The 13,760-nt window shown below is 40.8% G+C and overlaps 1 protein-coding gene across 9 annotated transcripts in view; it reads left to right on the forward strand.

Annotated features, from left to right (window-relative positions):
- Positions 1 to 1,533: 1,533 nt before the first annotated feature.
- akap7 (A-kinase anchoring protein 7) overlaps positions 1,534 to 13,760 on the forward strand; it is a 51,922-nt gene continuing 39,695 nt past the window's right edge. For 4 of the 9 annotated variants that reach the window (XR_014392703.1, XR_001329273.3, XR_014392704.1 and 1 more), the window contains exons 1-7: positions 1,956 to 2,683; positions 3,675 to 3,815; positions 4,270 to 4,415; positions 7,265 to 7,401; positions 8,060 to 8,220; positions 8,828 to 8,940; positions 9,958 to 10,105. Coding sequence is in view for 6 of the 9 variants with exons in the window: in XM_082976838.1 (XP_082832964.1) it covers positions 2,344 to 2,683; positions 3,675 to 3,815; positions 4,270 to 4,415; positions 7,265 to 7,401; positions 8,060 to 8,220; positions 8,828 to 8,940; positions 9,958 to 10,105 (1,186 nt within the window). In the remaining 3 variants the exon portion in view is untranslated. Of the gene's footprint in view, positions 1,665 to 1,934; positions 2,684 to 3,674; positions 3,816 to 4,269; positions 4,416 to 7,264; positions 7,402 to 8,059; positions 8,221 to 8,827; positions 8,941 to 9,957; positions 10,106 to 13,760 lie in introns of those variants that run through there. The other 5 variants (XM_014205097.3, XM_014205096.3, XM_014205094.3 and 2 more) reach the window with 5 other exon arrangements.

Raw genomic sequence — 13,760 nt, forward strand, 5'->3', positions numbered from 1 at the left:
TCCTGGCTGCTCACTTTTTGTTGGCAAAGAGGTTGTTCTAGGTTAACATCACCTGTGGTAGAAGAGCTAGGTCCAGGTTTGCCTTCAATGAAGCAAATTCCAATGGGATGAAAATAGAGTATCCGCTAGTTCTCCTTACTGCCGACCAATGAGGATGGCTAGTGTTAAAGTCAACAGTGGATTAAGAGGGAGAAAGAAGAAGTACTTGGAGCAGTGACTGTCACACTCTGTGTGCAAGTAAATCCTCTCGATGCTACCTTGGGTCTGAGCCTTGAACACAGGCAGCCTGGTTCAAAATCCTCTACTTTTTAAAGCAGCAGCTCCACTGTCATTGTTTGACTGATTGAGACAACAGCAACTGCTCTCTTCATAACCTTTTCATGCAATACCCTCCATGACGCAGGATGACTGCCATGTACAGGTGCATGACAGTGGAACTGATGGAATGACTAAAAATCCATGAATTTTAATCCTCCACATTATAATCTGTTTCATGACGGCATGCACATGCCTTTAATGACGGACATTCAGTACATACCGCAATCAATTTACACATCTTTGAGATTACATTGTACATTAAGAATACTTCAGTGTAAAAATAAGTCTTGATTTTTATAAAACACATACATGGCTACAATTTACATGTAAAACATCTTAATTGTGGTTCTATGAATGGTTGCTGTTGTGTAACACTGCACCCCATGTCACATATCCTGGAGGAAGGAACTTTAAGCAAATATAGGCATTTCAGATTCTTACTCACCTCAGAGACTGTACTACAAATGACATGGGCACAAGGGGTAAGATGGGGAGAGACATTCCATGCGTTCACCTGTCTGTTTCTGTTTAGTTCAAGAAAAAGTCGCCAAACTGGTCCTGCTATTACACCTGTTCCCTTTCTGTGATGGCAGATATCTCCCCCACAACCTGAAACCAAATCCAGTGGTTTACAGTTACAACACAAACAAAGGCGTGAAAGGTAGAGACAGAAGCACGTATGTGAACCTTTTTCTTTCAAGGCACTGTTTGCCCTGCAAACAATACAGGTGTTACCTGAGGAGAGGATGGTGAACAAGGAAGGAGTGCGGTTGTACTTCTTCTCATGGATTGTATGGAGATTTAACAGAAATTAAATGAATGTTTTTAATGTAATTTCAATACTGCATAAGCTTCAGCAGGTGAATTGGACTCAATGTTATGATGACAAACTACTGGCTTGTTGTGAGATCTGTCCTTCAGGATCACCTCAATATATGTGACTTCAGTGTCATTTTACAAGAGGCAACACATGGCTGAAATTACAAAGCTGATAACTGTCACTAACACAAATACAATAAGGTGTGTATTGATTTGATCAGTCTTTTCCCCTCAGTTATTATATACATGAAGAGAAGAGATAAACAGTACTCAGATAGTTATAAGAGCTCTGATCTATTTTGTGTATGTTGTTCACCACGCCACCTACACAGCATGTGTGCGTTACAAACCATGTCCTGGGGGTCCTCTGTGGCCTAGTCTGAGGCAATAGCGCATTAACTGATACTATATCACCACCTGTTGCTGGCTATTTGTTTTAAGAAAGTAGCAGTTCCCAGGCACAAAAGTGACGGACAACTCTCAGCATTTAGTGAGAGAAATGAGTGCTCTGAATTTAGCTGTTGAAGGTAATGTATTATTTCGTAAACACGTTACCTGTACAATATTGTAATATGGCCTCACCCTATTATCACTAGCTAACGTTACTGTATCAGTTAGCAGAAAGTGAAACATTGTTTCAGTAACAGTGTCAAATACAAAGTGTGTTACTAATCAACATCACTACATCTGTATTATGATATTTTTTATATTCTGAAGAGTAAACAGCTGATTTTGTCGTTTACAGACAAACAAATACAAAAGGTAACATTACCATGATGTTCCAAAACTGTAGCGTTGAGCACGAGAATGTCATATGACAACGGTAACTTTAGTTGTCGTTTGCGTATGTAATTTGATCCTTTTGAGTATCCGTAGACCTGTGTTTACATGTGTAGCGAACCATGTTAGCTAGCTACGCTAGCCGTAAGCAACACTTTACTATTTTCGAATGAGTGAGTGACACGTTTGTCCAGGCACATGTTCCTTTAAGTCAGCCTGTCTGCTGTCGTAGCCATGCTATCGCGGTTATAGCTAGTTAGCGAGCTAACTTGAATTTGACTTATTTCAACAGGTGGCAGGCGCTAGCTAAAGTTAGCTAGCACGTAAGACTGAATCCCATGGCCTGATCACATGTGAGTAAGCTGTCTTGCGCACAAATGCTATAAATATGTAGCTAGCTAACTGGTGAATCTCGTTTAGGTTTTCATGCTAGGACTTCAGTTCTTTAAATCATTTAGAGGGATTTGTCTGCTTCGAAGAGTGCTTGTAGCTGAAAACACCAATGTGCGAACTGCACGAGGTGCCTCGCTGAATTTGATCAAAGCTCGTCAAAACAGTTGCTACGTTTCTGTGTTACCTCAAGGTCAGGTAAACTTAATTGAAATGCAGCCGGTCACTTGGACTGATTATGCTGTCGAGCTTGAGACAAACAGCACTGAACATGGCAACGACCACCTGCTGTCACCTGCACATGATGCATCAACCGATCCAGTTGCTGCTGAGGAGAGTCACTTGCATTGCAATGTGAAGGAGCTCATTGCCCCTGGTGAGAAATATTTAGCCAACACTCTGTGGTGCTTGTTTTCACTACATATATCATCACTGAAATCGAAAACTCACAAATAATGATTCGAGAATTGTAAGAAAGTACTCTTCTTGACAGTGCACCCCACAGTAATTTATTGGATGACATGCTACGCAAACAGATAGAACCCCCATTGTTTTCATCCAAGTACAGTATGTTGTTGTTATTATGTACCGTCTTAGTGGTGGCCAGTGTCATGGCCTAGTGCATCACAAGATGTCTGACCTTCTAGCATACTGTTTACATGCTTGTTGTTGTCAAAAGGCAATTCCATGCTAACAGAATTACAGAGACTCAGATTTTTCTATAAAATGTATACCAAACAAAAACCATTGATTTTGAAGTTTAACAAACCATTTGAACTCTATGCACAATGACCACAGAACTATATGCACAATCACTATTACACAGTAAATAAAACATGTTTTACTGGAAACTTTTTTTGTAACAGAATTATGGTAAAATCTCCCTCAGTTTTATTCTGGAACCAGAACTTTGTATCTGCAGTGTTATCCCTGTAAATGTGTTTCTGTCAAGTTTTCTGTGGAACTTGTTAAAAATTGTCCTTGTGCATAGAGTTATATATTTTATAACTTTGAAATCAATAGTTTTTGTTTGGTTTACATTTTTTTAAGTAAAAGTTCTGCGTCTCAGTGTAATTCTGTTACCGTGTAATTCTGTTACCGTGGAATTGCCCCGAAGCAGAACAGTGGATGGGGTGGAGTCACACACACACACACAATCTGTCTAGTCTGACCATAAATTGTACAATGATCAGTTTTTGCAGTTGCTCAACTACTTCCAAGGAATAGCTTATATTCACTAGCTATAAACATTAATTACATTCATCCAGATACTTGGAGAGCCTTTTTCTTGAAAAGTATGTCTGAGGTATTTGAAGGATCCATCTTAGCCTTTCCCATGCTGTCATCATCTCCCCCTTGTTCCTCAGAACATGAAATAGTGAAGAGGATCAAGAAGAGACCCAAAAAGCCACGTGGAAGGAAACAGAAGTCTAAGTCATCTGAATGTTCTGACAATCTTATGTCAGAACTTCCATTTGCAAGTACAGCAATATGGAAGGACCTTGGCTGTAAGTAAACTGTTTATGTCATATTATTTGTTTTGCAGTTGAATCCAGGCTAACTTAAATCAACATATTAGTCTGGATATAACACAGTTAGCTGTAACATACCTTCATTGAGAGGATGTGCTCAGTAGTTCCCATAGTGTGACCAGTTGATGGTATCTTTCCATTTTAACTGGCTGGGCGAGTAGGAGAGCAGAAATTTGACTAGCGGCACCGACTCTGTAAGTCTATAATGACTGGTTATTTGTAGTTGCCAATTGATGCAAGGATCTTCCTTGTACCGCAGCTGCCCTTGCATTCAAATTTTCTCCAGCTGCCTACTGGCGATGAATAATGCATTGTTGACTTGACTGGCAGTTGGTTTTACAGGAGGGCAGTGAAATCCAACTACAGAATAACGGAATCACACATTTGTCTCTTGTACAACACTAATATCATTGTGTTACATTTCCCCCAGTTACCAAGCCAGAGGCCAAATTGAAAAATAAACGAAAGAGAGGTGCAAGTGGTCGGGTAGAAAGTGAAGAGGATGCAGATACAAAGAAAAAGAAGGAAACACAACGCCCAAACTACTTTGTTTCAATACCCATCACAAATCCCAAGGTACAATTTAGTGATATATTTTTGTTGAAAATGCATTTTTATTTTATTTTGGGGTATTTCTCCTATATAGTGTCTCCATATAAACTCACTATATTTAGAATACATACTGCATGTGATCGCAAATCAACTGCTACATAGAAAACAGTTTAACATCTGTGTTGATCAAAGATAGAAGGCAATAGGGTTTGGCTGGGATAGGCCGTCATTGTAAATAAGATTTTGTTCTTAACTGACTTGCCTAGTTAAGTAAAGGTTAAATAAAAATATGAATACTATTGCCTTATCTTTGATAAACACAATGTTATACTGTTTTTTAAAATGTTGTCGTCCCGTCTCGAGACTTAGGCAACTTGGTGCGTTTGTTAAAAAGCGTTTATCCTCGTATAACCTCTGTCGACTATTACATATCTTAGATGCTTCATCAGAAACAACAGCTCCTTGGGCTGTATTATCTCTCGGTGCAGAAAAAGCTTTTGATACTCTAGTATGGTCATATCTCTGGTCTGTCTTGGAACATATGGGAATTGGCTCCAATTTCATTAATATGATTGAAATACTATATGCCAATCCCCCAGCCATAGTTATAACAGGCAATATCTGCTCTGCTCCATTCAGAATCACTCAAAGCAGCAGACAAGGCGATCCAATTTCGCCTTTGCTATTCTTATATCCATGGATTTCTGGCCAGGTAATTCATCAATCGAAGGAAATAACACCAATTTCCCTAAAATCTACAGATCTCGTTATATGCTGACAATATTTTACTATATCTAGACGTTGTTTCTCAGTTGCTCCAAAATGCATTGAAGATCATAGATACATTCAGCTTCATCTCAAGCTATAAAATGTATCTAACCGAATCCGCTCTATTGCCTCTCAAGCCCCCGATGGAGGACTCCATCTCTACTTATGGAATCCTAATTGTTTCTCACTTTAAATATTTGGGAGTGGATATATTTCCTTCCTTGGATAAAACCATTGCCAGAAACTTCAGTATATGGAATGATATCCCAGTTACTCTAACCGGCAGAATATCTCTGTCAAAATGAATATATTGCCACGGCTGAATTTCTGTAGTTCAATGCGTCCCATGGCTCCCGCTTCTGGCTATTGGATTTAAATTCATAGTGCAGTTTCAAAAGTTTACGGTGCATTCGGAGTATTCAGACCCCTTGACTTTTTCCAAATTCTGTTACGTTAGAGCCTTATTCTAAAATGGACTAAATACATTTTTTCCCTCATCAATCTACACACCATATCACATAATGACAAAGCAAAAACAGGTTTTTAGAAATGTTTGCAAATTTATTACAAATAAACAGAAATACCTTATTTACATAAGTATTCAGACCTTTTTACTATGAGACTCGAAATTGAGCTTGAGTTTCCACTGATCATCCTTGAAATATTTTATACAACTTGATTGGTAAATTCAATTGATTGGACATGATTTGGAAAGGCACACACCTGTCTATATAAGGTCCCACAGTTGACAGTGTATGTCAGTGCAAAAACCAAGCCCTGACGTCGAAGGAATTGTCCGTAGAGCTCCGAGACAGGATTTTCTCGAGGCACAGATCTGGGGACGGCTACCAAAAATGTCTCCAGCATTGAAGGTCCCCAAGAACACAGTGGCCTCCATCATTCTTAAAAGGTAGAAGTTTGAAACCACCAAGACTCTTCCTGGAGCTGGCCGCACGGCCAAACTGCGCAATCGGGGGAGAAGGGCCTTGGTCAGGGAGGTGACCAAGAACCCGATGGTCACTCTGACAGAGCTCAAGAGTTCCTCTGTGGAGATGGGAGAACCTTCCAGAATGACAACCATGTCTGCAGTACTCCACCAATCAGGTCTTTATGGTAGAGTGGCCAGATGGAAGCCACTCTTCAGTAAAAGGCACATGACAGCCCGCTTGGAGTTTGCCAAAAGGCACCTAAAGACTCTCGGACCATGAGAAACAAGATTCTCTGGTCTGATGAAACCAAGATTGAACACTTTGGCCTGAATGCCAAGCGTCATGTTTGGAGGAAACCTGGCACCATCCCTACGGTGAAGCATGGTGGTGGCAGCATCATGCTGTGGGGATGTTTTTCAGTGGTAGGGACTGGGCGACTAGTCAGGATCGAGGGAAAGATGAACGGAGCAAAGAACCAGAGATCCTTGATGAAAACCTGCTCCAGAGAGCTCAGGACCTCAGACTAAAATGCATTTCGAAGAGCATGAATTTAAATATTCAATGCTTTGCATCTATTATGTTACTTAACGATGATAGCCTCTTGAATCTCTCCATCAATCAGACAAGATTACTGCTGGCAGACAGCACTGCTGCGCAGACAAATGTTGGCTCTAAGATGGCAACCACCCCACTTATTAACCATTTAGAAGTTATAACATTAGAATTATCGACAGTGAGAATGAATGGTGCTAGGCAAGGAACAATTAAGCCCTGGAAGTAAAGAACAATCTCAGCTAAAGCCCCACACATACAAACCAATTATATATATTTATTTAGACTTTGGTACTTTCTTTGCTTTCAAGCCCATGGGGAAGGGGTGGTACAGCCAGAAGAGGACTGGCCACCCCTCATAGCCTGGTTCCTCTCTAGGTTTCTTCCTAGATTCTGGCCTTTCTAAGGAGTTTTTCCTAGCCACTGTGCTTCTACACCTGCATTGCTTTCTGTTTGGGGTTTTAGGCTGGGTTTCTGTACAGCACTTTGTGACATCGGCTGATGTAAGAATGGCTTTATAAATACATTTGATTGATTGGTATGTGGGGGGGGGGGGGGGGTCTCTGGTTGTTTTATATAAATGCTGGATGGCAGGAGGGTGAATGGCATGTTCTACTTGTGCAGATCAGTGAAGGTGTGGGGGTGGTGCAGGCCCTGGTGATGCAGAGAGACTCCAGACTCACACGGGCTCTGGTGCCTGTGGGCAGTCTTCACATCACGCTGCTGGTGACCCACTTGGCCAGTCAAGAGGAAGTCAACTTGTGAGTGTCTGCAGCTGATCTCAACTATTTCAACCAGATAGCCACCATGTTTGATCAGGATTGTAGTAGAATAATTCTGTCTGTTTCCATGTCCTACACATTTTATTAACAAAACTGATAAAACGACACCTTTTGGAACAACGCGAAATGTTAGGAGACACATACACACACATATGTATGGTGGTATTTATAAATGTTGTATTGTAAATGTGTAATGTGTTTCACCATTTTTGCCTTCATTTGTTTGGACCCCAGGAAGAGCCAATGAGGATCCTTAATAAATAAACATGTTGTAGCGACAATATCGATTCATCTATAATTTGTCAACAGGTTAAAGTAATAATAAAAATCTGAAAACATACAGTAAAACACAATGCTGGTAACAATGTCCTCTTTTTTTTTTTTTTTACCTCTATAACCACTGAATATATAGGCCTAGTATCTCCCTCTGATAAACAAATGGTTACAGATCTGACTGTGTACACATCCCAGGCAATTTATCTTTGCATCACTAAATACTGCAGAGATGAATGATGTATTAGCCTGAACGGCTAGTGTGTGAGCATGGTGTGGTGGGAAGAGCAAGAGGATGGAGAGAGGCTGTAGAGGGGATTAATGCCATGGGATTGATCTGGCTGTTGTGCTGTGCTGACTGCAGGGCGGCGTGTGCAGTGGCCCAAATGAAGGCAGCGCTGCGGGACCTGCTGCGGGGGCGGGAGCTCATCCTGCCCTTCCACGGCATCGGACACTTCAGGAATGAGGTGGCGTTTGTAGAGCTGGCTCAGGGAGAACACCTCGCCACGCTGGCCCAGATCACAGGTGGGTGCTACTGCTAGTCGACTACTGCTGCCCCACCCACTCTGCCTTTTTTCCCTCCTCCTCCCCCTGCTTCTCTCCCGTGTGCGTGATCTTTGACGTCATTCACCATGCCTTGCTAGCTATATGTTAGTCGTATATAGATGTGAGCTGGGATGCCAATTCAGGATAAATCTGTTATGTATGAGGATTTCCAAGGGTCAGCCCTCGGCACAGTTTTGTTTACCCAATTTTCATAAAATAATATTTAATATTTAGCTTTTTCTCTCTCTTTAGCAAAATCGGATATATTGGTATTATTTTTTTTTTCTTTCTAGGTATTACTTACTGTTTCCAATGAAACTGTGTTTTTTTTTTTTTGATGGAGCAAGCTTTCCTAAATACAGACACTAACGGATTATGTTATCAGCAGCTGTCCTGCCCATTCCTGTACTTCCACTAACCGCTATACACCCGCCCTCTCCTCTTCTCTCCTCCTATTGATTATCTCTTTATCTTACACCATCCTGGGCTAAAGTTGCTCTCTCCCTCACGGTCCTGCATTGCAAATGGATCTGCTGCTGTTTTTCCCATCAACCTCTCTCTCTGTCTCTGTGGTCATTCGCTCCAGGGGTTGTGAGGAAAACATTTGAGGAGAAAGGCCTCTCGTCCGGCGACGGCAAAGCGTTCAAGCCCCACCTTACCTTCATGAAACTGTCCAAAGCTCCTAAGCTACGCAGTCAGGTGAGCCTCATCACTCTGGCTGGAATGGCATGCATAGAGAACAACACAGACTCAGACAGACTGAAACAACACCGCTGTGTTTAGGTCTAGGGCAGCTTCACTCTCCTTTCAGACTGGCAACCTTCTCTGCCTTTGAGGGATACCTTATGTAGGTGCGTAGGTAAGACTATGAAATTTGTGGAGGGTGGTGACGCTGAGTCATTCACCGCTAGGTGTACATTTGTATTCTGGCTCGTATAATCTTGATCGACTTAAATCAATTTAAATGAATGTTAATAGCTTTCTGGAGTCTTAATGTCATTGATTATAATAATGTGTATTATGAAATAACAGTCTCTGCATGATCATTCTTGACTTGGGAATGAAAATCAGTAGTTGTGGAGCGTATGAATTATCATACCCTATTATAATACAGTGATACAAAATGAGGAAAAGTTATTCCTGTGATACTGTTGAGCTTGTAAATGGCGTACAATATCTTTAGTCTACGTCACTGTCACGTGGAAGGAAGCAGGCCCGTTAAAAAATTGTTAACAATGATGTTCATTTTGAGAGAATGTAAATTTGTAACAGCGGTCCACTCTTTGACATGTTTTACCATCGTGGCTAAGTGACTGATGGTTATGTTTGCCATCGTGGCTAAGTGACTGATGGTTATGTTTGCCATCGTGGCTAAGTGACTGATGGTTATGTTTGCCATCGTGGCCAAGTGACTGATGGTTATGTGTTCCATCGTGGCTAAGTGACCGATGGTTATGGCAGTAGATAGATATTAGTAGATGGTCTGGCAGGAGGGATGAGGATTTGACCTGGGGGTTGGAGGGGAAAATGGGAGCTGCCGACTTAATCTGTTTGTTGGTGGTGGATGACACATTTCTTGCGTGTTCCTCCTGTGCGTGCACGTGTTCCTGTGTGGGGTCAGGGTGGATGGGTGTGTTCAATAACATCCATATCTGGTCATACATGACAGCAAGCACATCCCCATGTCTCTGTGTGTCTGTCTGTGTTGTCTCCCAGGGTGTGAAGAAGCTGGACCCTGAGCTGTACTCTGACTACGCTCAGCATCATTTTGGAGATGAGAGGGTGATCAGGCTGGACCTCTGCTCAATGTTGAAGAAAAAGACCCCAGATGGATACTACCACCAAGAGGCCTCCGTTACATTTGGTGAGTAGACACCGTGAGGCTTAAAAAAAAATCTTATGACTGAAATTCTCATCTGCTCTCAGCATTATTGACCTTGTTACACATATAGTGTGGTGGAGTTGAAGAAAGGGAGCCAAGACCTTCAAAATAAAGATAAGAAATATATTTATGTTGGTGCCTCCATCTTGTTGTTGACTCACTTGGCAAACGTCTCTCAACTGCCATTTCATTGAAAAAGTAATAACAGTACAAATATAAATTCAGAATATACACTGAACAAAAATATAAACTCCACATGCAACAATTTCAAAGATTTTACAGAGTTACAGTTCATATAAGGAATTCCAACAATTTAAATAAATTCCATAGACCCTTATCTATGGATTTCACATGACTGGAAATACAGATACCCATCTGTTGGTCACAGATACCTTAAAAAAAAGGTAGGGGCGTGGATCAGAAAACCAATCAGTATCTGGTGTGACCACTATTTGCCTCGTGCAGCGCAACACATTTCCTTCACATAGAGATGATCAGGCTGTTGATTGTGGAATGTTGTCCCACTCCTCTTCAATGTCTGTGCGAAGTCGCTGGATATTGGCGGGAACTGGAACACGCCGTCATACACGTTGATCCAGAGCATCCCAAACATGCTCAATGGGTGACATGTCTGGTGAGTATGCAGGCCATGGAAGAACTGGGACATTTTCAGCTTCCAGGAATTGTGTACAGATCCTTGTGACATGGGGCCGGGCATATTCCTGCAGTCAGCATGGCAATTGCACGCTCCCTCAACTTGAGACATCTGTGGCATTCTGTTGTGTGACAAAACTGCACATTTTAGAGTAGCCTTTTTATTGTCCCCAGCACAAAGTGCACCTGTGTAATGATAATGCTGTTTAATCAGCTTCTTGATATGCCACACCTGTCAGATGGATGGATTATCTTGGCAAAGGAAAAATGCTTACTTACTGGGATGTAAGCACATTTGTGCAAAATATTTGAGCGAAAAGCTTTTTGTGCATATGGAACATTTCTGGGATCTTTTATTTCAGCTCATGAAACATGGGACCAACACTTTACATGTTGTGTTTATATTTTTGTTCAGTATGTATCAAAATACAATATAATTATAGAGTCATCAACATGACAATATAATTAGTCAAATGTGTTCTCTAGTTACATTTGATTTGCTAGGAAAGCTAGTGTTGCTATGGCTAAATTATCTAGCAGACTTTCACAAGTTCATAAAAACATAAACACTTCATAACAATATAACAAACACTACGGAAACATTACTATTTTGAATAGTGGCTTTGCCACTCGCTTACCTTCAAAATAAAGGAAATTAATGTATTTTCTGTTGGTGCCTCTGTCTTGCCACAGTGCGAGCCCACCATAGAAGAAGCAACCACAACATTAAAACAAGAGTGGCCATACTGGTACTGCACAATAATTGCTCAATACATGCCAAAATGGATAATTAGTCATATAAATTTCACCCTCCCCTACTTAAAAATGTAAAATGTCTCCAGATATTCAACACTAAAACCTAGGTCTGTATCTCCTGGAATATAATTAAACACTTGAAAGGGAATGGACCCACATACTTGGCACATTATCCAAAAGACTTGTGCATATTTCCATTTAGCTGCCCACTCAAGAAAAAGCTTAAAATTGTAACCAGTGCCTGCAACCTGGTTCAGGTTATCAGTCAACCTACCAGGGTAGTTACAAACAGCACAGGAATGAAATCATCATCAACATCATCAACATCATCAACAATGTGTTTGAAAGCAGTATCCAGATCCATCGGATGTAGTGATCACAATATAGTAGCCATATCTAGGAAAACCAAAGTTCCAAAGGCTGGGACTAATATAGTGTATAAGAGGTCATACTATGTTGTTGATGTAAAGAATATCTGTTATTGTGTAATGAGGATCAAACAGACGCTCCAATTGACAAATTTATAAAATTACTGCTGACATTACACATCCCAGTATATCTAACCAAATTATAAAAGACAAGCATTGTAATTTTGAATTCTGTAAAGTGAGTGGGGAAGAGGTGAAAAAATGATTGTCTATCAACAATGACAAGCCTCCGGGGTCTGACAACTTGGATGGAAAATTACTGAGGATAATAGTGGACGATATTGCCACTCCTATTTGACATATTTTCAATTTAAGCCTACTAGAAAGTGTGTAGCCCCAAGCTCTTGAAGGGAAGCAAAAGTAATTCCTCTACCTAAGAATAGTAAAGCTCCTTTTACTGGCTCAAATTAGCCTACCAATCAGCCTGTAAGCCAACCTTAGTAACCTTGTGGAAAAAATGGTGTTTGTCCAGATACAATGCTATTTTACAGTAAACAAATTGACAAACTTTTCAGCATGCTTATAGGGAAGGACATTTAACAAGCACAGCACTTTTTTTCAAGATTGTGAGAAATGTTTTGTTAGACTTCAGTGTGGCTTTTGACATCGATCATAGTCTGCTGCTGGAAAAACATATGTGTTATGGCTTTACACCCCCTGCTATATTGTGGATAAAGAGTTACTTGTCTAACAGAACACAGAGGGTGTTCTTTAATGGAAGCCTCCAACAAAAGCCAGGTAGAATCTAGAATTCCCCAGGGCAGCTGTCTATGCCCCTTACTTTAAAAAAAAGTATTTACTGATGACATGCCATGCCACTTTAAGTAAAGCCAGTGTGGCTATGTATGTGGATGACTCAACACTATACATGTCCGCTACTGAAATGACTGTAACACCTAACAAAGAGCTGCAGTTAGCTTCAGAGTGGGTTGCAAGGAATAAGTTAGTCCTAAATCTTTCTAAAACTAAAAGCATTGTATTTGGTTCAAATCATTCACTAAATCTTGCAATAAATAATGTGGAAATTGAGCAAGTTGAGGTGACTAAACTGCTTGGAGTAACCCTGGATTGTAAACTGTCATGGTCAAAACATATTGATACAACAGTAGCTACGATTGTGAGAAGTCTGTCTATAATAAAGCACTGCTCTACCTTCTTAACAGCACTATCAACAAGGCAGGTCCTACAGGCCCTAGTTTTGTCATACCTGGACTACTATTCAGTTGTGTGGTCAGGTGCCAGAAAAAGGGACTTAGGAAAATTGCAATTGGCTCAGAACAGGGCAGCACGTCTGGCCCTTTGATGTACAAAATAGCTAATATTAATAATATGAATGCCAATCTCTCCTGGCTCAAAGTGTAGGACAGATTGACTTCATCACTACTTGTATTTATGAGAGGTATTAACATGTTGAATTCACCGAGCTGTCTGTTTTGAACTACTGGCGCACAGCTCGGACAACCATGCATACCCCACAAAACATGCCATGAGGTCTCTTCACATTCCTCAAGTCCAGAACAGACTATGGGAGGTGCACAGTACTACATAGAGCCATGACTACCTGGAACTCTATTCCACATCAAGTAACTGATGCAAGCAGTAAAATTAATGTTTTTTAAACAGACACATGCATACACACATGATAACATGGATTTTGTACTACTGTAGTGGTGGAGTAGGGGCCTGAGGGCACACCGTGTGTTGTGAGATTTGTGAATGTGATGTTTAAAAAAAAAATGATATACTGCCTTAATTTTGCTGGACCCCAGGAAGAGCTCATGGGGATCCATAATAAATAC

The sequence above is a fragment of the Salmo salar genome, chromosome 06, assembly GCF_965601325.2.
Source record: "Salmo salar chromosome 06, fSalSal1, whole genome shotgun sequence".
Lineage (NCBI taxonomy): Eukaryota > Metazoa > Chordata > Actinopteri > Salmoniformes > Salmonidae > Salmo > Salmo salar.